Below are 22,134 nucleotides of genomic sequence, written 5' to 3' on the forward strand. Positions count from 1 at the left end.
CAGCAGTTCTCATGAAGTAATTATGTAACGAGAGGCGCTATGAGCTTCACAAATGTCATCATCAAAATTATCACATAAGAAAGACAACTAGAAATTTCTGGACCCAGTTTCTTATCTTATCAGAGTTCGAATGCCCCACGTGTAGTCATTAGCGTGCCATTTCCACTAAAACTTTCAGCACTTTTCACGAAGATTTACTATTGATTTTTGACTTTAACTCGAAAACTATACGGCTGACGAACCGAAGAAAGCTATACAATGCTGTGCCTGACAAGTAATAAAAATGCTCGCGATTTCCCGCAAATCATTCGATAATCCGTTAGAAATATAATCCGCGCTTGTACAACGAGAACTTGATTTTCTGTCTCATTTGACGAGTTCGTGCAACGTCGATGCCGCTGGAGATCTCTCGCGTTACTTAGAATGCCGAAGCCGGTAGCTCATCTTCATCAAAATTGATTGCACGTTATAAACGAAACATCTACTGCAAGGTCGAGCAACGTGCACGGGGAGAGGGCAGTCGAGGCGAAAGAGACAGATCGATTGAAGGAGCAGTGATTTTTATTGTTTCGCCGTGATACAAGCGGCAGCACATATCAATAAATACATATGTTACAGAGAGTATAAATACAATTTCAGTCTCACTAGTTGAAATCGGGCGCGCGGGCTCCGGAGCTCCGAGGGCAAAGCAGGAGCTCGCGAGCAGGGCCAGTGCGGCGCGGACGCGCCTCAGGCGATGGTGCTGATCCGGGACTGGGCCCCGGGCGCGCAGAGCTTCGGCTTGCGCGAGCCGCAGCGCAGCTCCTCCTGGATCTGCAGCAGCGACTTGCCCTTGGTCTCGGGCACGCAGAAGAAGATGAAGAGCAGCCCGAGGAAGGAGGCCGCGGCGTAGCAGGCGAAGCTGGTCTCGATACCCGCCGCGTCGGCGACCACCTGGTGCATCTTGGACACGACGAAGGCGAGCAGCGAGGCCCAGAGGTTGGCCAGCGACACGGCCGCGCCCTTGACGTCCACGGGGAAGAGCTCGCCCAGCATGAGGTAGGGCAGCGGGCTGAGGCCCAGCGAGACCGCCAGCTCGTAGCCGACGACCGAGCCGACGAGCAGCAGGCCGGCGCGCGCCGGCAGCGCTGGCCCGAGGCGCCGCTCGAGCAGGAAGAAGGCCGCTGAGGCGCCCAGGCAGAGGCCCGCCAGCAGCGCCGTGGCCAGCAGCAGCGGGCGCCGGCCCACGCGGTCCACGAGGGCCGCGGCGCCCAGGCCCGCCAGCAGCTGCACCGCCGACAGCCCGATCACGGCCGCGGGCGCGCTGAGCCGCGCCGCCGCCAGGCCGCCCGACTCCAGGATCTCCTGCGTGTACGACTCGACGGCGGCCAGGCCGCCGAGCTGCAGCGCCAGCTGCAGCCCCAGGCAGACGAGCGCGGCGCGCCGGTTCGCCCAGAGCGCGGCCAGCAGCTGCGCGCCGCCGCGGCGCGCGCCCAGCTCGCGGATCGCGGCCTTCTGCAGCTGGTCGAGGTCCTCCTGCAGGCGCTCGGCCGGGCAGCCGGGCGCGCGCAGCCGGCGCAGGCAGTGCTCGGCCTCGGCGCGGCGCGCGCGCGTCAGCAGGAAGTAGGGCGACTCGGGCATGCGGCCGAAGGCCAGCAGGAAGCCCAGCGGCAGCAGCAGGCAGCCCCAGGCGAGCGCGCCGTACGAGACGTAGGGCCCGAGCGCGCGCGCGTACAGCTCGCCCGCGCTCACCATCAGCTTCATCAGCGAGCCCAGCCGGCCGCGCACGCGCGCCTCCGCGATCTCGCCGATGTACACGGGGCAGCACACGTAGACGAGGCCCTGGCCGAGGCCGGCCAGCAGGCGCGCGGCGCACAGCAGCCAGGGCCGGCGCGCCAGCGCCAGCAGCAGCCAGCTCAGCGCGAGCGGCAGGCCGGCCAGCAGCAGCGTGCGCCGGCGGCCCAGCCGGTCGACCAGCGGCGCCGCCAGCGCGTTGCCCGGCAGCGAGCCCAGCAGGTACAGCGAGGCGATCCAGGAGGCCTGGCCGGAGCTCAGCCGCAGCGGGTGGCCCTCGGGCAGCGCCTTCAGCGTCGGCAGCGTGGGCGAGGTCCAGCCGATGTGCGCGCCCGTCGCCGCCAGGCTCAGCGTCGCTGCAACCGCCGGAGCGTCAGCCGCCGCGCGCCGCGCCGCGCCCGCCCGGCCCTACTCACCGGCGATCGCCGCCGCGTACTGGGGCCAGCGTCCGCCTTCGGCCTGCACCATGTCCGCCCTGTCTTGCCGCTCCGCGCGCGTCGCTCGCGCTCGTTCTCCCGCGTGCGGCGCCCGGCGCTCTTAAATACGCCGGCCTCGTGCCCGCCTCCGCGATTGCCAGGCGAGCCTCGCTTATCTGCTCCTACCGCTCGCGGCGCTCGGCTGTTCGCCGGCCCGGCGTTCGCAAGCTCGCCCAAGCACCCCGGCCGGCCGTGCCCGTCGAGCGCAAACTTGCTCTTCGCGGCCAGTCAGGCTGCAGTCGGCCTGTTAGATCGGTAGGATCGCAAGCGCTGTTCTTTAAATAGCGCGCAGATAAGATTGTCTTGCAAAGCGCAATCAATTTCCACGTGCCAACAAATTGCCGCTTCGATTCGGCGCTATCTCCCGCATCTCGCTGCATATTTATTCGTCGGTTTCTTCCTAATTCTTCGGTAAATGCTTTCCGAGCAGAGTAGCGCATCACTTGTGCAATTGTGCGTCTCCGTGATTTTTGTGCCTTAATTTTGGTAGGAGTGCGAGCAAGTGATGTGAGCTTCGTGCGGACGTTCGTGTCCGAGCGTAGCGAGGCTTCGGCGCCACACCGGGGTAAAACACTTTCTCGCACGTCTATCTGGCTCGATTTTTCGATTAAACCAAGTTGATACGAATGCGATAGGGATATTACCTAAATAATTCTTTGTGTTGCTCTGTCGCGTAATCACTCAGCCCTTCGTGATGATCTATGCCATTGTTCATTCTCAAAACGCTATTGTTCGAGTCGTTTACAAAGGATGACGCACTGACACTCGAGGCCAACACGTTGAACAATTACAAGTTCGAGTAATGATCGAGTTACCGTTCAATCCTGAATACGATCCGTAATGTTGCTTTGACCGAGAGCTTGCATTCCGTCGAATGTCTGATTAAACGTCAGCTTCTCAACGCATTCTTGGCATTAAAGTATCAAATGACGATAGTTTCACATCAAATGTATTCTATACATAATTACATAGCTGATGTTATGGATTATTTTCAATAATCTCGTATAGTTTAATCTGGGCGCAGTGTTCGAATTGTAGGACGACACACAAAAGCCATTTATACAACAAAATTCAGTACTTGCAAACACCACTGAAAAAAGTTTCATGTGCTTTGTTCTTAAACGCATTGCAAGCCTTCGTCGCTGATTAGCACTGATGGAGCATAAATAGAGCGACGTTAAACAAAAAAAAATTCAATACTAATTTCAGCAGTAAGAAAGACCACTTGCACAGTTGCGGCTTCTTCCCATGCGCATGATTCGTTGGTCGCTTGAATAATGGTCAACAATGAAAACTTTCTCTTGATAGACATTTTCATGACGATTACTTATGTAATTTTATATGTTCATATTCTTAGAGTATATTTTCGATTCAATGTCCAATCCAACTTTGGAGCTTGCAAGCACAATGACGATCATTCCTATTTGTTATGCAATTTTCGTAGTTACTTACATCACATTTGCCTCTGCGCAATGATGGACAATATCGAAAAACGAGCTTTATAAGCACGACACTTTCTGCAGAAAATGAAGTTAGCTTTTGTACGGCAGCATGTGTGTACGGCAGATGATTAGTGTACCACAGACTCTACGGACAAAATTGACAGATGGTTAATTCGTCCAATGATCTTGATAACGATTATTTTTTCAACAATAAAATTATAATGTTCATCTATTCGGAAATGTTTTAGTCGATGTGATGTGCGTTGAAATTGGCGGGAGCAAATTTCCCAGCAGAGGCGCCACAATGCAGTCAACCAAAGCAAAGTGCCATGGCATCGCAACCATCGCGTCACGCGGTCACGTGTTTCGCTACTCTTCATAGTTCACTGATTTTCCGACTTCCGTGCACAGACAGTCGGTAAAGCTGTGCCTGGTAGTGCGCTATATAGTCTATAGATGTGCGGGAGGGACGGGGGACCTTGGTGCGAAGCGAAGTAGTGCGGAGGAGGAGCTACGCACGCAACTTTTAGTCGTCTGCCCACTGTGCGGACAGTGTGCGGAGTGTGAATTGAGATAGGTAACCAACTGCGTTACTGTGAGCTTTTCAAGCTCTTTCATTATCAAGGTTCCACTTCACCGACGGAAAATCAAGATTCGCATCTAGTCAGATGTTTCTGTGATATACGAGTTGATTTGATTTGTAGTTAAATTTCTTCCTTCCTTACATTCCTTCCTTACTTATTTCCTTCGTTGCGTAGGTCAATCTATATAGCTACATCATTGATTAAGTGGCAAGAAGAAGCTCCAACATGTGTGGAGGATTTACCTGCTCGAAAAACGCACTTACAGCGTTAAATATACTCTACATTGTAAGTCATCGCACCTATTATATCGCAATCATTGCTGATTTTCTTCACTCATCTCATCACCGTACTTCGTTTCTACCGAACTCGTCGTTGTTTACCTTGCTTATCAATTTAAACTCTTAGACGTGTCAATAAACGCACTTATTGATAACAAATTTGTCATCTTCGTCTAGATTGTTGCATTTATTTTAATTGGAGTTGCTGTTTATGGAAGAGCCTCTGCTGTGGTCACAAATCTACCTATTATTGGAGGCATTTTAGCCTGTGGAGTTATACTGATTCTCATATCAATACTTGGTTTAATTGGAGCTGTTAAACATCACCAAGTTTTACTCTTCTTTGTATCCTTTTCATTATCACTATTAGTCTTTACAATTCCATTATCTCTCAAATGTTTATCACTTGTCTTCTTCCAGCTTTTGCTATGACATATTTTTTCTTGACATAGCAATTCAGTACATGCTTATTTTGTTCTTGCTGTTTCTAGTTCAATTTAGCATTGCTTGTGCCTGTTTAGCTGTAAATACCAAACAGCAGGAACAATTGGCAGAACAAGTAAGCTTGCAAACCTGAAAGACCAAATCGAATATTGATTAATATTAAGTTTAATAAGTAAACTATATTTAAATAAATTTTAAACATTCTTTACTTTAGGGTTGGCTTAAGGTGGATACTTCGTTAAAAGAGAATGTGCAAGAGTCTTTTCATTGCTGTGGATTTAACCATACTATCAATGGCGTTGATCAATTTATGAATGTTTTACCAACAAATGCTAAACCAAATGATCCTACATGCGATAAAGTGAATGTAAGCCTTTTATTCTAACATATTATTTCTATTAATCATGCAAGAAAAAAAAATCCTTATGCTAATATTGTCTTTATTGATCTTATCTAGAAATATTGTTGTCAAGATTCTACAGATCAAACATGTCAATGTCCACCATGTATGGGAAAATTGCAATCTACAATTGATTATGCTTTCAAGTTATGTGGTGGCATAGGTCTGTTCTTTAGCTTTACCGAGGTAATGAACTTTTATTTTCTCAATACTTGCAACGTATATTGTTCAAAACTCACAATGTCATTGAACAATTACTAATCAATTCCTCAAATATACTGTGACTTAGACATTAAGTTGGAATCAATTATGTGTTCAACAATGAATTAATATTGTACATTACTAGTACACAATTACTAAATACTAACTGTGTGAATTACAGTTTGTTGGTGTTTGGTTGACCGTGCGCTACAGGAACCAGAAAGATCCGCGAGCTAATCCTAGTGCTTTTCTCTAGTCTAACACCATCGCCATGTCCCCTGTCTCCCTGCACGAACCCCCTACTAGATGGTGGGTGATTTCATCAACTGGTTGTGGTCATGTGTTATTATTCAGCTTTTTCAAAAATTATTTATAATGACATTATATTATTCATATTCATCATTACATTCTCATTCAATTCAGTTTAGTTCAGTTGATTCAAACGAATACTGGTGGATTAAAGTTATTTATTGAAAAAGTAATGTTTTAAACAAAACTATTGTTTAAAACTGATAAAAATAAAAGTTAAATTAAAAAGCGTATGATGAATATAATAAGATAAATCAATTTCATTGCATATTTATTTATAGTACCATAAGTTGTTTCATTGCATTCAGAGACATTGCCTTAAATTAATCTAATAAACTTTACTTTTATGATTATTTGCAATTAAACATAATTTTCATGATTCAAATTTTACTATTCAAATTAATGCTTTGGGATTAATTACATGTGCGTTAATTATAATATTTATTTTCATTGGTTTTCTCACGCATCATAATTGCTTTTTTTGATAAATGGTAGGAAAAAGTGTGTCAGAGTATGTCAAAATTTTTAAACAACTTCTTTCATTAAAATTCTTTTTCGTATTAATCTTTTATCATGCGTATGTTTGTTAAATAATGTCAAACCAGACATAATTTTCCATCATCATTTACCTGAAACTACATTCAAAGCAATGCATTTTATTTAATTTTTTTGTACAAATAAATAAAATCATTGTATGGCAAATTCGATTTTTAGGTGATCGCAGCATTTTTGGCAAGACGCTATCGAAACCAGTTAGATCCTGAAGAATCGGCTGCTCGAGCTATGTTTCCAAGACATAATTATTTATACTAAAACGTATCTGCTCAACTAGCCATTTACTACTTGGTCGCATATACAGATTTGTTTTCAAATACTCTTCAAGTCTTCAAATGGAATAGACTTAATTTAAGTTTAATTACTACATAAGTACGAAAATTCTTGCATAATGCATTTTCAGCAAGCCAAAGAACAAACTTTGATTGTATGCAGGTGGTTTCGTCAGAATGAAATCAATGCATACTTTGTTCCTAGCAGATATTATTTATAACAACAGTAAAATTAAATGAAACGATCTGTATTCACAATCAAATGGATTATAATATAATGAGAAAAGGAAGTTGCTTCCAATAAACCAGTTTATTTGCTGCGGATTAATTGAAATCAAATAGTTGCGAGAATGTGTGCTCTAGTCAGCCACGTAAAACATTCTTATCAAGCCTCGATGCACCTTGTGATTATTACATTTTATTTTATCGTGTGAGATTAAAAACATTAGATTTATAGAACGTTAATTTTATGCATTCCAATCCTTGATTAATATATAAAATATGTTTATATATTTTCTTGATTAGTCGTTTTCTTTTTACAACATCACTATAAACATCTGGTTAATTCTTATTATTTCAAAAGAATTTTCAAAGACTTAATTGTCAGGAGGCTTTTTGCATCACGAATAATACTACACTAATTCTGTAAAATATGAATCAAAACAAACATGAACTATAATTGATGTTCAATTTAACAAGCCATTAAAACTGTGTAGATACAAATGAAAATAGAAAATATAGTTCTATATTTTAAAATAATCGTACGTATAGACATTTACAGTTATTATAAATCAGAAAAATATTTTATTTGAAGAAACTGTACGTTCTCTATTCAAATAATGCTCTAACGTCATTATTTTTATATTTTTTAAATCCTAGGAACTATATAATTATTGGTGATCAATAATAAATACTGTGTGCGTAATGAGTTAAATGCTTCGTACTCTGATAGATAAGCGATTAATTTATTTGCATGTGCTTTCAAGTGACACTGCATTATCCATTGTAATATTGCTGATAACACATTTGCTGTTAAATCAAAATTAATGTTGCATTTATTGCATATACTACGTGTTAAAATAATGTATCGTTTGGAAATCGCTACTGAAAAATATTATCGACATTGTCATGTGTGATGTTATTCATTAATTTTAGGAAGCAATAAAGAACAGTATTGGGCTTTTCAATATGTTCATCGTAGCTTGAGACTGTCGAATATGATTCTTCGTTTGTCTCAATCTGTAAGGTTGTCAGTCTAGCTGCATAACCTGCATCTTATAAGTGTATTATTAAGAAATGACTATAAATACATTAAACAGAATAAATAATGGCTATTTCATTATAATATATAATCCTTTTTAATTATGTTAAATGTATTGAAACGTATCTTAACATATGATCTACCAAGTAAATTATTTATCAATGGTACGGATAACTGGCGGATATACATTATTATGCGTTATTTCAATGTTTCCACAATATTGAAATATGTACACTTCTGAATCTCATGAAAAAGGGATTCATTAAAATGTTTACTCCATTATGTCATTACGCTTAAAACTGCATATGATATATATTATACGCCGTAATGAGTTATTTCCGCATGTAATATAAAAATTTACATCTAATATCTTCTAATATCTTTTTGAAAATTTTAAATACCAAAAGTAGTAGAGTGTTTAACACTAAATTTTACGAATTTCGCGATATTTAAAATTTGGCAACGAAAATAATTTATTCGAATACAAAGTTTGCTAGGTGCACAAAAAATTATTTTTATACTGAGAATGATTCCTTTTGATGATATAGTATCTCATCTAGACATTTTGGTTAACAAATTTGTATGATTTTCTTTAAAAAATAATCGGATAATTTGTACTAAGTGTAAACAATAAGTAAATATTGGTGTTTGTATTAAATAACAGGTCTCTTCTTCAGTGTACATGTAGTTATTTTCAATCATTTTGTTAGTCATATTTTTATTTATTTGCCTTCATTGTTTTTATTTTAAACCACTTTAGTGCTAGAACATTGTAATATTACATTAATCTTGAGATTGGAAAAGGTTTGTAAAAAGTATTAATCCGTTTTCATTGGTATGGGATCGAAAAACTGCAGGCTATCAGCAATAATCTGTGTTCGGATAATTATACCTTATATATGCTGTAAAAGGACCAATTATATTAATTAAACTTAATTCGACATTTTCTATCGTAACATCAATTATATAAATAAGTCTTCAGAAGCAATGCTTCGGATTAATTAATGAAAATAAAGTATTTAATGCAGCTAGACAAATTTTTGACGATTGCTACTTTTTATAAAGACCGACGTGGTAACAATTTCATTGAAAGATGCGGACACAATTTAAATGACCGCTGCTTTTTCTGAAGCTAATCATAAAATATTGCGACATTTTTATCCAGACATTGCAATCGAGTTATATATTTTATTATAAATTATTTACTAATTATATCGTTTGAAATATTTTATAACCATGATCATTTAATATACTTGAGTTTTATTTTAATATTATTTGCCGGCTCGTTTATTGTACTGAGAGATGTGTCAAGCCGTGTTAATCAAAAAAATTATCATATCTACTTACGTTATCTTCTTTTTTTATAGGCGCGATATATTTTGGGATCTGTGGACTTATATGCTGTATGCGATTGTATGTTAAATGGTCTAAATATGAGAATTATATATATTTTCCAGTACATGGACATTTTATTTCTGTCTGAATGGGCCTGTGATCGAGAAATGAAGAAGGCAATATTTGGATACTTCTACATAATATGTTCATTCATAATATCATTCTGTTGGTATCGTTGTAAAGGCATCAATACAAACGGATTCTTTGAAATGTATATGCGACTTCTTGCACGCGTGTGCGTATTGATATTGCTGCTGCCGCCGACAATGGGAAGCAACGGACTCTTTATTTCAATACTGTCACTACTATAGTGAGCACAGTAGATCGAGTCTGAGCTGACGATTATCTTTCAAGGTATGTTACCAAAAATAATATTGTTACAAAGAGGACTTATATCCGTATAACGTTTATATATTTGCAAATTTATAAATTTATCGGTTTTTATAACTTACCATTTATAAACAGTCACTGGTTACATTCAATCTTTCAAGTTTTACAGGTTATTTCGTTATGTTAAGTCTTAAAAACGATAAATTATAATTAGAAATTTTTTTCTTTTTTGAGGGTCCGTATATGCATATATAAATTAAATTCAACAGCCCGAATTAGAACATTAATAAGTATACACTGTGTTACACACGTTGATTTTTGAAATAAATGAAAATATATATTCTTATATTACATGATTACGATGAGCATTACCCGAATGACACCAAAACGTTTTAAAAATGTTTCAAAATCGTTTCGCTGATAACCTAAAAGCGTTTTACAATTTAAAAATTAAACCATTTCCAAAAACGTTTCGAAAACATTTCGAAAACGTTAAATATGACCGCCCTGACCGTCAATGAGAAGAAACGTTCTGAAAAGGTTCCGGAAACATTTCGAAAAAGTTTCAATAAGATTCCGAAAAAGTTCTGAAAGCGTTTTGAAATCGTTCCGAAAAAGTACAGAAAGCGATTTTAAAGCGGTTTTTCTGGTATCGGCTAGAAAGCCGAAATGCTTTTATAACTAGCTTTTTAAAGTTTGGAAACAATTAAAAACTGATTTTTTAATGTAATTCGTAGCGTTTTCAACATTTTTTTCAACTTTGTGTACTTAATTAATTACTAATTAATCTCGTTTTACTTCTTTCACTATGTTATAAAGTATCGCGAGGAGAGCAAGCGCTAATTCTTTGTGATTTGTTATATTTAAAAAATTAATATTTTTTAATAGTAATGCATTAATACTTATTAATAGTTAATATTTATATATATCAATAATATTCATATGAAAAAGATGATTAAAAAATTAAAGAAAGATAATAAATGTTAATTTCAAAGTGGACAAAATTTGGAAAATATTTATTAATTTTAATTTTGGCTAATTACTAATCCATTTATCCTAGATCAAATGTTGTTGGCTAGATTCAATTTTTTACCAGATGTCATGAAACTAGAAAATAAATATGTCCAATGAACAAAATTCTTTTATATAACTCAATTACAATATTTATGAAAAATACTCTCTTGAAAACTCAAATGTTTGTTATTTTATCTCAAGTTTTTTTCGTGACATTTCATAAGATAATTCTTTAAACTACAATTTATATATATTAGTTATTTGGATATGGATTCAAAGACATCAAATCGCGGACATTTTCAAACTTTGCACAACTGTTATATCTATAAAAGTAAGGTTTTCCCCAAATTTTCATCTCGAAATATTAATTATAACAAAAATTATTAACAATTAAAGAAAAATAATATAAAATTTTCAAATGATTATATTTCAAAAACTAATAAAGATATCGATTTGAAACTTTTTTTATAATACGTATAAAACCATACATTTTTGAAATATGACAATGAATATTAATTATTTTTTTGAAAAAATAAACAAATTTTTTTTTAAGCAATCGCAAAAAAATCAATGAAGGGATTTTTATATTTTTTTGATTCTTGTTTCTACAGATTCCTGAGGATTTTTTCTATAGGAATCAGTACTAAAATTCAAGTGCCCAACATATAGGAAAACCTAGCACTAAATAAAACAAGCGCCTAAAAAATATCCATTGTTTTATTATAATTATTATAATACAAATGAACAAATCAGATATCTCGGTATATACAATTTTTGAAAGCAAATTTTTTAGTACACATTTGTTTTGTAGACTAATTTAAAAATTTTATTCAATGATTGTCGCAAAAATAATTATTTATATTAATAATTTAAACAAATGAATGACAATATCTCGAGAATTATGGCGAATTAAACAATTTAACAATTTTCATGTGCTAAATTTATTTGAAACTTTTTACTAGCTTACAAGATATCGCTATTTATACATGTAATTGTTAATAACTTTTTAATAATGATTTCATCTGATGAATACCGCGATATATGGAAGATTTTGAATATGCATATTAACAACGTTTAACTAACGCTCTAGTTGAAGTTTAAAATTATTATTGCAAATATCTTGCAAATTATCAATTTTCGTATAAAAGTCATGATAATATTTTTTGTAAAGGTCAACAAAGGAAACAACTTTTGTTTCAATCTGATTGTTTCATTATCAATAGTTTTTGAGATATTGCTGTTTAGTTATTTAAATTATTAATATAAACATTTATTTTAGTGCAAAAACAGCGTCGTATTTTATTTCGTGCTATATCTTTAGACTTTTTCATAAGCTTTCGAAACATTTATATCATTATTTTTAAATCGATAATAACACTTGATATAATTTATATTTTGAAATAAAAATTAAGAAAAACGCTTGTCTCTATGCGCACAACAGTTGTGCAAAGTTTGAAAATGTCCGTGATTTCATGTCTTTGAATCCATATCCAAATATATATATATATTTGGATATGGATATATATATATATTTTATATATATATATATATATATATATATTTGCCAATATATATATATATATATATTTTTTGTAGTTTAAAGAATTATCTTATGAAATGTCGGGAAAAAAACTTGAGATAAAATAACAAACATTTGAGTTTTTAAGAGAGTATTTTTTATAAAAATTGTAATTGAGTTAGTTAAAAGAATTTTGTTCATTGGACATATTTATTTTCTAGTTCAATGACATTTGGTAAGAAATTGAATCTAGCCGCTCGACACGCTGTCCGTCCTCTATCGTCTTAGTAGGTTCAGTAGATTCTGGTTCGTGTCGTTGTTTCGTGTCGTCCTCCTCTTCCCCGTGAACAAAGTGCGGCCCTTAAAATCCGTGCCGCTGCCCGTGGCCACCGGGGCTTTCACCTGATCGAAACCCGGAGTGGATTCCCCCTGAGAAGGGATTACCACTTGAGGTAAATCTATGTTTTTTTTGTGCATGTTCATATTTTTGTTTCGTCACGTTGTGCTTAAGGTCCCTCGTGGTCGCGACTCCACGAACCGCGCTGGAACAACGCACGGCCTCTGAGGTCCTCCCTCCTCTACCATGTGTGTTCAGTGTTCCCCCTGTAAGGTGTGCGTGATTGTGAGTGCCCATAGTGGCAAAACCGGGCTTCGTTCACGGGGAGAGCCCGATTAAAGGGATCCCCTTCATTCGCTTTTGGGCGGTTCCGTTTATAGAGGTCCCCGGCATTCGCTCTTTCAGGAAGCCCCATTTATAGGGTCTCCGAGCATTCATTCATCCCAGTTTGCCAGGAGGCGTCTGTGTGTAAGTCTTTGTGTAATGTGTGAGTGTAGGCGTGTGTAAGTGATTAATGGTTGGGCACATCGGCAGAATACCATTATCTTTTGCGTCATTTGTGAGCCATATCTTCCTCTTGGCCGTGTCCGTTATAGCGTTGCTGCTTAGAGCATTGACGCGACGGACGACGTTTCCACCGGGCATGGTCGTGGACGTTGGAAGCTAGCATTTGCCTAGTGAGATGTAATCACTGGACCAGCCCGGCTAACTATTAATAAATATTGATATATTACTATTAAAAAATATTAATTTTTTAAATATAGCAAATCACAAAGGATCAACGCTAGCTCTCCTGGCGATACTTTATAACATAGCGAAAGAAGAAAAACGAGACCCTTAATTAGTACACAAAGTTAAAAAAAATGTTGAAAACGCTACGAATTAGATTGAAAAATCAGTTTTTACTTGTTTCCAAACTTTAAAAAGCTAGTTATACAAACATTTCAGCTTTCTAACTGATACCAGAAAAACTGCTTTGAAAACGCTTTCAATTCTTTTTCGGAATGTTTTAGAAACGTTTTTGGAATCGAAATTGCTAAACGCTTTTAGGTTCTCAGCAAAACGATTATGGAACATTTTTAAAAAGTTTTGGTGTTATGCGGGTTTTCAACAGACACCAATATCGTATACGATAAGCCATTTCTAGGAGATTTTCTGCTGCTGCCAACTTGAAATGACAAATGCATAACGTAACTTCAAAATTATTAGACAAACTTAAATACAACAAATATATTTTAAAAAAAGTATAAAAAATATTCCAATTATTAGGCAATAGTTACCACTAAATAAATAAGGTTAAATATAATATTATAAAAAAACGTTTGTAAGTTAAGGTCATTTCGTTATCATAATTGAGATTATGTTGCATGAAATTGCAAAGTTGAGTTATTTTGAATTCGTAAATTGACAGTAATTTATTGAGTATAATTTTCGTATCTATTGGAGAATCAGCCACAGCATTGCTCGTTGCACACGTATCTACTCACATTGTTTCGACGAATAAGAACTCTACGTGCTTTTTGAGAATGCGAGTTAAAAAAGAAGTGTAAGTCTTCCTAGAAAATGATCAAATTATTGCACCAATAAACCTTATTGGTTTGCAATCTAGTAATTTTCTTTCTATACCTCATCATCTGAAATCAAATCGAAAACAATATTCTCATTACTTTCTGCTGTTTCATTATTTGTAAATAAAAATGTTACTTAGGATTATGATTTTAATGGATAGAACATTATAACAGTTGATTAAATTACCATTAGGTATAAATCATATGTTATATGATGGGTATGATTTAATTAACAAGGGTTAAGGCAATCAGCTGCGGGAGTTGTAAAGCAACTCCATTATCACCGTGTATACAGCATTGCTAGTTACGCACGTAAATCCTCGCGTAACCTACAAACTCGAGTTTCCATTTACGTTACAATTGATTTTGATACAATTTTCAATGGCGACCGTAGCTTCAACTTTGAATTGACATTCTGCAATAAATATTTTACATGTGTGTTGGTTTCCTATAAAGTTCTGTGGATTCTTTCGAAGTTTGCACTCTAAGCTTATCACGATTGATACCTTCACTATCGTAAGAGCCCGTGTATAAGAGGTGAGCATTACAAATTATTTTCTTTTAGATTTCGACGGTCATAAATATTGTTAAAAAAGAAATATTGAAACATACTTGTTTTTTTTATTAAAAACATAATATTTACGTACAATACAGGAAACGTTTATAAGTTGGTACTAAGGCTGTGCCAGTTTGCTGGGGCCTTGACAAATTGAATGCGTTTCTTCGCACGGCCTGTCTTCTTTTTCTTCTTCTGTTGTTTCTCAACCTGAAAAAAAGAATTTCCAATATGAGTGTATCTATTTGATGAAAATGATATTAATTTTGTCGATTTATAAAATTGTCTCAGGCGGAAGGAAATGTAAAGTTTAAGGAAGCAATCAACTGTAACATTTTCTTGATCAAATGAACTTTGGAATGCTTCTTAAATAAATCGTAACATTCGTAAACTCAAGGCTAATTTTTTCAACGACTGAAAATATCAAAATTGAATATTTACCTTCTGCGTTTGTCCTCTGACTTTGCCGGCACGAGTCAGAGAACCATAGACCTTGCCACCGAGAAAACTTAAAGACAAGTCTAAGGTAGTTGGACGCGCGTTTCATCATCCACTGGGATGCCATTGCAATAGTTTGATATCGGCATCCTAGAATTCTGTTAGCTTTTCCTGCTCAAAAAATTTATTGTTATATAAAATGTAACTGTAGGTTATCACGATCGGCAAAATTATTTATTTAATAGTGTGTTGATATAAATCTGAGTAGCAAATAAAAAAAAAAACGCTATATACGTCAAAATTGAGTCGGCAATGACGTTATCATCAAAGCTAATTATTATATGACAATAGCTGAACATAGTCATCTTACACGGTTGTAAATAATAATACCCACTTCGATATCGGCTATCGTTTCATTGTCCCCGCACTCGATGAAGTGAGATTCTTGTCCTTGAATGTGGAGCTGTATTTTGGGTTGTCTATATATTTTGAACACATTGAACAGTCTTCACAACAAAAGTCACTACAAATTTCAATAAAATACCGGTCTCAAGAGACTTGGAGAGACTACTCGTTCTGGTCAGTTGCGACTGAATTTATTGAATGTACTTCACCGTTTCGTCTTGGGCCTTTTATGCCATTATACCAATCCAACTCTTCTTCTCTGCAATTTCTTTTCCACTACATTAGCGAGCATGCCTCATCATCTTACGCCCTTAGTCATGAAAACCATGGTTAATTCAAGTCCATTTGCGTGTAAGGTAAGAGATGCTAGACAATGGTCGAGTGATCCGCCTACGGCGCGATATTTGTTTGATTTGTATTTCGTACCGCATCTGGAAGGCTTTTCCCTACTTAAGACTGGGGTTTTTATGCCGGCTAGATACGGTCTGTGCGAAGTTTGTCTAAATAAATTGTGTTGTTACCGTCAAATCTTGATCTTTCTTACTGTCATACACACCTCTTGCTTTGATTTGAACTCTTTCTCTCTTTTCAAGTTACTTAAAAACACGCTTGTTTACGCAAATGAAAATGCTGAGTCAAAAAGCGTCGAAAGAGAACTATGGCCAGAAGCTTCAGATACAGAAATAGTTTTTGGTCGATTAAATATGAAAAGAATAACATAGTCACTGAATAATCAGCCTAAAGGTTGAATTTCAGTATGATAATTTAATCAACTGTTATAATGTTCTATCCATTAAAATCATAATCCCAAGTAACATTTTTATTTACAAATAATGAAACAGCAGAAAGTAATGAGAATATTATTTTCGATTTGATTTCAGATGATGAGGTATAGAAAGAAAATTACTAGATTGCAAACCAATAAGGTTTATTGGTGCAATAATTTGATCATTTCCTAGGAAGACTTACACTTCTTTTTTAACTCGCATTCTCAAAAAGCACGTAGAGTTCTTATTCGTCGAAACAATGTGAGTAGATACGTGTGCAACGAGCAATGCTGTGGCTGATTCTCCAATAGATACGAAAATTATACTCAACAAATTACTGTCAATTTACGAATTCAAAATAACTCAACTTTGCAATTTCATGCAACATAATCTCAATTATGATAACGAAATGACCTTAACTTACAAACGTTTTTTTATAATATTGTATTTAACCTTATTTATTTAGTGGTAACTATTGCCTAATAATTGGAATATTTTTTATACTTTTTTTTAAATATACTTGTTGTATTTAAGTTTGTCTAATAATTTTGAAGTTACGTTATGCATTTGTCATTTCAAGTTGGCAGCAGCAGAAAATCCCCTAGAAATGGCTTGTTGTATACGATATTGGTGTCTGCTGGAGATTATTGTATTGCATAGTAAATGAGATTGCATTGGCAATGTATTATCGTAAAATTTATGTTACGACAGTAGGGCGATGGAAAACAGCTTTCTTTTTCTGATTGTAACACTCGCATGTGTGGTAAATGTCACATGCAAATTAAATAAAAAACAAAGTGCAGAATGCGAATTGCCGGAGAACCTGATGAAAGAAATTGATTCTTACGCGCCAGTAGTAAAAACAATCGTAGAGGCTGCAGTTAACGGTACTTATAAAGGCGCGACATGGCAAGAACTGGCATATTTCGTGGACAAATTTGGTTCGAGAATTTCTGGATCTAAAGCATTGGAAGATTCGATCGATTACGTACTTGAAAGATCGCATAAATTGAAGCTTGATAATGTTCATGGGGAGACGGTTAAAGTGCCGAATTGGATCAGGTAAGCGAGCGGCGATCATCGTTGCTATTATCATTGATTATTTCCATTCATGTTTACGGTCAGCAGTAATAATTGTTTGGTCGATTTCAGAGGAAAAGAATCAGCCAGTTTGATGAAACCTCGAGTTAAGCATTTGGCGATGCTTGGCTTGGGTTATAGTGTTGGCACTCCACCGGAAGGCATAACCGCCAAAGCAATCGTGGTGAAAAGCTTCGCTGAGTTAAAACAACGAGCGGCCGAAGTAAGTAAATAGCATGTAGCTTAATTACATTATTGGAATTCGGTTGACCATCAATCCATTGTTCAAGGTACCAGGGTGCATCGTTGTTTACAATCAGAAGTTCGTCTCGTATAACGAAACCGTGCAATACAGATCTCATGGTGCTTCGGAGGCGGCTAAACTTGGTGCCGTCGCAGTACTCATTCGATCGGTGACACCGTTTTCCTTGTACACTCCGCACACCGGCATGATGAGCTATGCCAGCAACGTCAAGCAAATTCCCGCAGCCTGTATTACCGTTGAAGATGCTGCACTATTAAACCGAATAGCTGATCGAGGTTTGTAAATCAACCGCATGCAAACCGATATATCGAAATATCTGTCATGTAATATTTGTATGGTTGCCGCAGGTGACGATCTGCAGATCAATATTAAAATGGAAGCGAAAAATTATCCCGACGTAGAGTCGCGCAACATTATCTCTGAAGTAACAGGAACAGTTTTACCAGAAAAAGTTGTTGTCGTATCTGGACACATCGACAGTTGGGACGTCGGCCAAGGTGCTATGGATGATGGCGGAGGTGCCTTTATCTCCTGGAATGCCTTAATTTTACTTAGAAAACTCGGCTTACAAGCGAGGCGCACAATACGGTAATATAAGCAACAAACTCGATGAGTATGCGAACAAATAAATTTACAAGTAACAAAAATTCATTGAAATTTTAACGTAAAGATTGAACGCTTTATTAAATATTTATTTGCAACGTCTATAATTATAATGATTAAAAAAATTAATATTTTTATTTAAGATCTATTATGTGGACTTGCGAGGAGTTGGGAATCGTTGGTGCAACGCAGTACATAAGAAGCCACAAATCAGAAGAGTCGAATCTGCAGTTAGTCATGGAATCCGATATGGGAACTTTTACTCCTCTCGGGCTTGAGGTAACTGGAACGGAATTAGTTAAATGTATTTTGCAGAGGGTTTTGAGGTAATTATCAGCCAAACGAACAGATTAAAAGTTGAAGTATCTGATTTAAAATGAATGATACTATGACACAGATTGCTCAAGCCCATGGGAGAGCTGGGAATCCGCAGTCCTCACGGAGGACCAGACATCGAAGAATGGGTTAATTCAGGTGTGCCCGGTGCATCCCTTTGGAATAAAAATGACAGATATTTTTGGTATCATCACACAAATGCCGATACCATAGCAGTTGAAAGTCCGCATGCTCTCGACAAAGGAACTGCTCTTTTTGCTGCGGTGTCTTACGTCATCGCTGATCTTAGCATCGATTTACCACATCATGGTAAAAAATCGCACTCTAAACATCCAATTTATCATCAATAAAAGGTTCAATAAAGTCCACCCTATGTATGAAAGAACGTATATGCGATACTGAGAACCTATAATGGTATGTAGATAGATAATCAATTAATTAATCCTTCACCTCTCTTTCAATAATGAAATGAACGGAATGAAAAAAAATATTAATAATCAAGAAATAATGCTTCAATTGATTTATTAGTTTGTAAAACATTTCTATAAACTTCTATAAACAGTATCTATATTGATATAGATATAATATTTGTGTGAACGTATGGATTGCGAGTAAGCTTATGTACAGCTAGAGTAAGTTTGAGGGATGGATAAGGGTGGAGGAACAGCGCCAAGCGAAGAAGGGAGGAGGCAAGGTTAGGCGCATCAGATGAGGGTGTCTTCGTCTTGGGGCGGCTGCCCGAGCATGAGCAAGGAGTGCTGGGAGCTGGTCCGAGGACTGGACTGGGTGAGCAGAGCAGTCTTTTCGGCACCGTTGCTGTTGATCGAGCACTCCGGCGAGCTGCCGTCAAAGCCCATCATGTAGTTAGTGGTGGTACTGCTCGTGGAGGGCAGATCTGGGGATGCGAGCGGCGGGGCCATGTCCAGCCGGTTGCCGTTGCTCTCCAACGAGACCAGCTGCATGCTGTACGATTCTCGGTAGCCCGAGGTGCTCGAGGTGTCCTCGTCCCAAGAAATGTCGCTTTGCGGCCTGAGCTGCAGGTGGTGGTGGTGCGACAGAAGTTGCGGCGTCTGCAATTGGCAGCTCAGCGAATGCTCTCCGTTGCCGTTGTTCGTCTTGTCCGCATGCTCTCCCTGCTTAAGGGATGAGCTGCGCCTCGAGCGTATAGAGGACGAGTCTGACAGCTGGCTCACCGTAGCTACCGCTTCGCTCGTCGATATGGTTGTCGTCATGGTTGTGCTCGTGGCTGCAGCCGGTGGCGGTACCAGTTGCTCTTTGCCCGGCTCCTTCGGCTGCTCTGCGGGTGACAGGCGACTGTCTGTCTGCTCCACTTCTGCCGTAGTCACTTGCTACGCATCGCGTTGAATGACCGGTCGATCAGCTTGTACTATCATACGTCGATTCAACATGCTCAACATCCGTCAACTGCAGCCGAAAGTGGTTGCGGTTGTATGCTTCTTTCAATTTTTTTCAATCATCTACTAATCTAAAACGAGCCATTTTAGATTGTTACCGAGCTGGAAAGTATATGCTATGACTGATTGAACGAGCGACGATAAAAGTGGCAAGTAAAACGAGAATAGAAGCGTTATCAACATTCGGCTGTAGGACTGATAGTTGAATGTGTTATACTTAATACAGATATAATAATTGAGATATACCTCAACGTGAGCTCGTCGACTTTTCCTCAAACGAAAGGTTCTTTTACTTTGACCCATGGATCGCTGAAGCCTTGGCTTGTCGGGGCGTGATTCTCCTGAACTATCTTCATTTGGACTACTTGGGCTAAGTTGGCTCGTTACAGTTTCACCTGTACATTAAGCATTTAGTCAGGCCCTCTCAATATAAAACATTAATGAGTGCTAATTATTATCTACACATGCTGGTGGTAGTCCTGTGATGCGGACTTTTCCAGGGATATTAATTTCATATACATATTGTACAAATGTTCTTGAGGGCGATTTATCTAATTTCAAGGTTTTATTTAAGCATCGTCGAGCGTTCTACGTCGAAATTCACCTGCGTATCTATATACAGTATAGTGGAATGTTAAAAATTACTAAAAATGATATTTTCGAATAAGGTGGAATAAACACTTGGAAGTTATGATGCGTTAGACAGACCTATAATGGTAAAAAATTTTAGCAAATCATTACATAGACATTACTTGATTCTTTTGAGCGTATTTTCTTGAGTTCGTTTACATCAACAATTATAAATCATACTATTATAGGTTTGTCTTTTCTACACTGAGGAGGACCTCTTGAAAATATTCTGAAATTATAATACAAGTGCATGTTTCAATATTCTCTGCATCTTCAAACTGCAGTAATGCTTTGATTTTACATTTCAGTTTTAACTGACATCTCTTTTGTGCTCAGCGTTGAGATCTCCATTAGTTCAAAAAAATAAATAAATAAATAAAACAAAACAATGACATTAGTACATTGATTTAATAGTAGCTTTCAGTTCCATACAGTCAAATTTGAACTCATCTCATAATATCGCGTAGTTTTTAATCGAATGACATTGATACGTTTATTTGTAATATTTTAAAGTATAAATTATCCAGAAATTGTGTCAGTCTTGTAAAAAATCGAGACTGAATGAGCCAATTGACGCGAAAAGAGAAATTCTTTTCGAAAAAGGCAATGACCAAACATATGATTATATGTTTGCGTGTGATGTGACAACGTTATTGCTATTCAGTTGCAAAGATAATGGTGACGAATGATTGTGCACATAATAATTGCTACGAGTACAGAGTGTCATACAAAATGTTTATTCAATGATGCTTTAGCATTAAAGCTGTATGCATAAAAAATTAAACTTATTTTCTGCTAGTAGGAAAATAATGCCAAATAAACTATAAATTAAAAAAAGACAAATGTACGAGGTTATAAATTACCTGAAGAATGTCTAAGTTCTACAGAAGAAAAAAAGCGCAGTTTTGATGTTTTTTGACGAGTTAATATAGGATGAGGCTTAGCATTATTATGTTCATCGTTAGTGGTAGATGATAATTGGGATCTATCTGAAACATGCCACATCAAAAGTCTAGAAAACTCTGGTAGGGAAAATACAACGAAAATACTGTGTTTTAGTGATATTTGTGTGAAGAAAATTGATGATGAGATTGTGGTGTTAAATTAGATTTTCGATAAATACTGTACACTTCGATATCCAAATTCGATTACTTTCACATCTCAAATTTGGCGTCATAGAACACCAACAGATGATTTTAAAAAAGTGCACAGTAGTTTTCGTACGTTCGTATATATGACCAATAGAGTTCGAAGTTGAAACCATTTGAAAGATTTTCAAAATTATGACTCTTCTGAGGCTAATATTAAGTGGAAAAACGAATGAATTATTTTTTATAATTTTAGACATGCTTTCTTAATTATTCACTGAATATTAAACAAACACAGTTCATTATTGAAAGGTCAATTAATGGCTACATATCATATAAATGTCTTAATGGACAATATCAATTCTTATTGTCTGACATTTGAAAAATAGATTA

At 37.7% G+C, this 22,134-nt stretch overlaps 4 protein-coding genes and 1 pseudogene across 11 annotated transcripts in view; 2 read left to right on the top strand and 3 right to left on the bottom strand.

Moving 5' to 3' along the window:
- Window positions 1–171: 171 nt before the first annotated feature.
- LOC131669090 (facilitated trehalose transporter Tret1-like) lies at window positions 172–2,353 on the bottom strand. The gene is made up of 2 exons (XM_058944081.1): window positions 2,190–2,353; window positions 172–2,129 (listed from the first exon to the last, which is right to left on the bottom strand). The coding sequence occupies exons 1-2, from the start codon at window positions 2,239–2,241 to the stop codon at window positions 730–732; spliced, it is 1,452 nt and encodes a 483-aa protein (XP_058800064.1). The 5' UTR covers window positions 2,242–2,353; the 3' UTR covers window positions 172–729.
- Window positions 2,354–4,002: 1,649 nt separating this feature from the next.
- LOC131672490 (tetraspanin-13) lies at window positions 4,003–8,043 on the top strand. 3 transcript variants are annotated; one of them, XM_058950953.1, is made up of 7 exons: window positions 4,003–4,378; window positions 4,450–4,560; window positions 4,731–4,898; window positions 5,014–5,112; window positions 5,212–5,364; window positions 5,455–5,583; window positions 6,622–8,043. In XM_058950953.1, exons 2-7 carry the CDS (start codon window positions 4,501–4,503, stop codon window positions 6,718–6,720), a joined length of 708 nt encoding a protein of 235 aa, XP_058806936.1. In that variant the 5' UTR covers window positions 4,003–4,378; window positions 4,450–4,500; the 3' UTR covers window positions 6,721–8,043. The 3 variants fall into 3 exon arrangements, 2 of the variants coding, with proteins under 2 accessions (XP_058806936.1, XP_058806125.1); XR_009302731.1 differs by adding an exon at window positions 5,780–5,907 and having other exon boundaries at window positions 4,085–4,560; window positions 6,622–8,039; XM_058950142.1 differs by having other exon boundaries at window positions 4,066–4,560.
- A 1,562-nt stretch (window positions 8,044–9,605) lies between these two features.
- Window positions 9,606–18,993, top strand: LOC131668388 (carboxypeptidase Q-like). Its single transcript, XM_058942910.1, has 7 exons — window positions 9,606–9,744; window positions 17,036–17,386; window positions 17,477–17,627; window positions 17,695–17,944; window positions 18,017–18,257; window positions 18,416–18,598; window positions 18,670–18,993. Exons 2-7 carry the CDS (start codon window positions 17,043–17,045, stop codon window positions 18,956–18,958), a joined length of 1,458 nt encoding a protein of 485 aa, XP_058798893.1. The 5' UTR covers window positions 9,606–9,744; window positions 17,036–17,042; the 3' UTR covers window positions 18,959–18,993.
- On the bottom strand, window positions 14,820–16,546 carry LOC131666963 (ubiquitin-like FUBI-ribosomal protein eS30 fusion protein; annotated as a pseudogene).
- Window positions 18,994–19,115: 122 nt separating the features above from the next.
- Window positions 19,116–22,134, bottom strand: part of LOC131665421 (protein unc-80 homolog) — a 31,617-nt gene continuing 28,598 nt past the window's right edge. For 3 of the 6 annotated variants that reach the window (XM_058939345.1, XM_058937690.1, XM_058938499.1), the window contains 3 exons: window positions 21,517–21,642; window positions 20,270–20,418; window positions 19,118–19,957 (listed from right to left, as the gene is read on the bottom strand). In XM_058939345.1, coding sequence (XP_058795328.1) covers window positions 19,313–19,957; window positions 20,270–20,418; window positions 21,517–21,642 — 920 coding nt within the window. In that variant the 3' untranslated portion in view covers window positions 19,118–19,312. Of the gene's footprint in view, window positions 19,958–20,269; window positions 20,419–21,516; window positions 21,643–22,134 lie in introns of all 6 variants that reach the window. The other 3 variants (XM_058941714.1, XM_058940921.1, XM_058940167.1) reach the window with 2 other exon arrangements.

This window comes from Phymastichus coffea, unplaced genomic scaffold (assembly GCF_024137745.1).
Source record: "Phymastichus coffea isolate CEN01 unplaced genomic scaffold, Cenicafe_Pcof_1.1 PCOF00001, whole genome shotgun sequence".
NCBI lineage: Eukaryota > Metazoa > Arthropoda > Insecta > Hymenoptera > Eulophidae > Phymastichus > Phymastichus coffea.

Excerpts from the sequence above, each read along its gene's own strand:
- LOC131669090 (XM_058944081.1), bottom strand. The coding sequence starts at position 2,241 with ATGGTGCAGGCCGAAGGCGGACGCTGGCCCCAGTACGCGGCGGCGATC. Across the intron at positions 2,130-2,189 it reads GTACGCGGCGGCGATCGCCG|CGACGCTGAGCCTGGCGGCG; the intron begins GTGAGTAGGGCC and ends CGGCGGTTGCAG.
- LOC131672490 (XM_058950953.1), top strand. The coding sequence starts at position 4,501 with ATGTGTGGAGGATTTACCTGCTCGAAAAACGCACTTACAGCGTTAAAT. Across the intron at positions 4,561-4,730 it reads CGTTAAATATACTCTACATT|ATTGTTGCATTTATTTTAAT; the intron begins GTAAGTCATCGC and ends ATCTTCGTCTAG. Across the intron at positions 5,584-6,621 it reads TGTTCTTTAGCTTTACCGAG|GTGATCGCAGCATTTTTGGC; the intron begins GTAATGAACTTT and ends TTCGATTTTTAG.
- LOC131668388 (XM_058942910.1), top strand. The coding sequence starts at position 17,043 with ATGGAAAACAGCTTTCTTTTTCTGATTGTAACACTCGCATGTGTGGTA. Across the intron at positions 17,387-17,476 it reads AAAGTGCCGAATTGGATCAG|AGGAAAAGAATCAGCCAGTT; the intron begins GTAAGCGAGCGG and ends GGTCGATTTCAG. Across the intron at positions 18,599-18,669 it reads ATTTTGCAGAGGGTTTTGAG|ATTGCTCAAGCCCATGGGAG; the intron begins GTAATTATCAGC and ends ACTATGACACAG.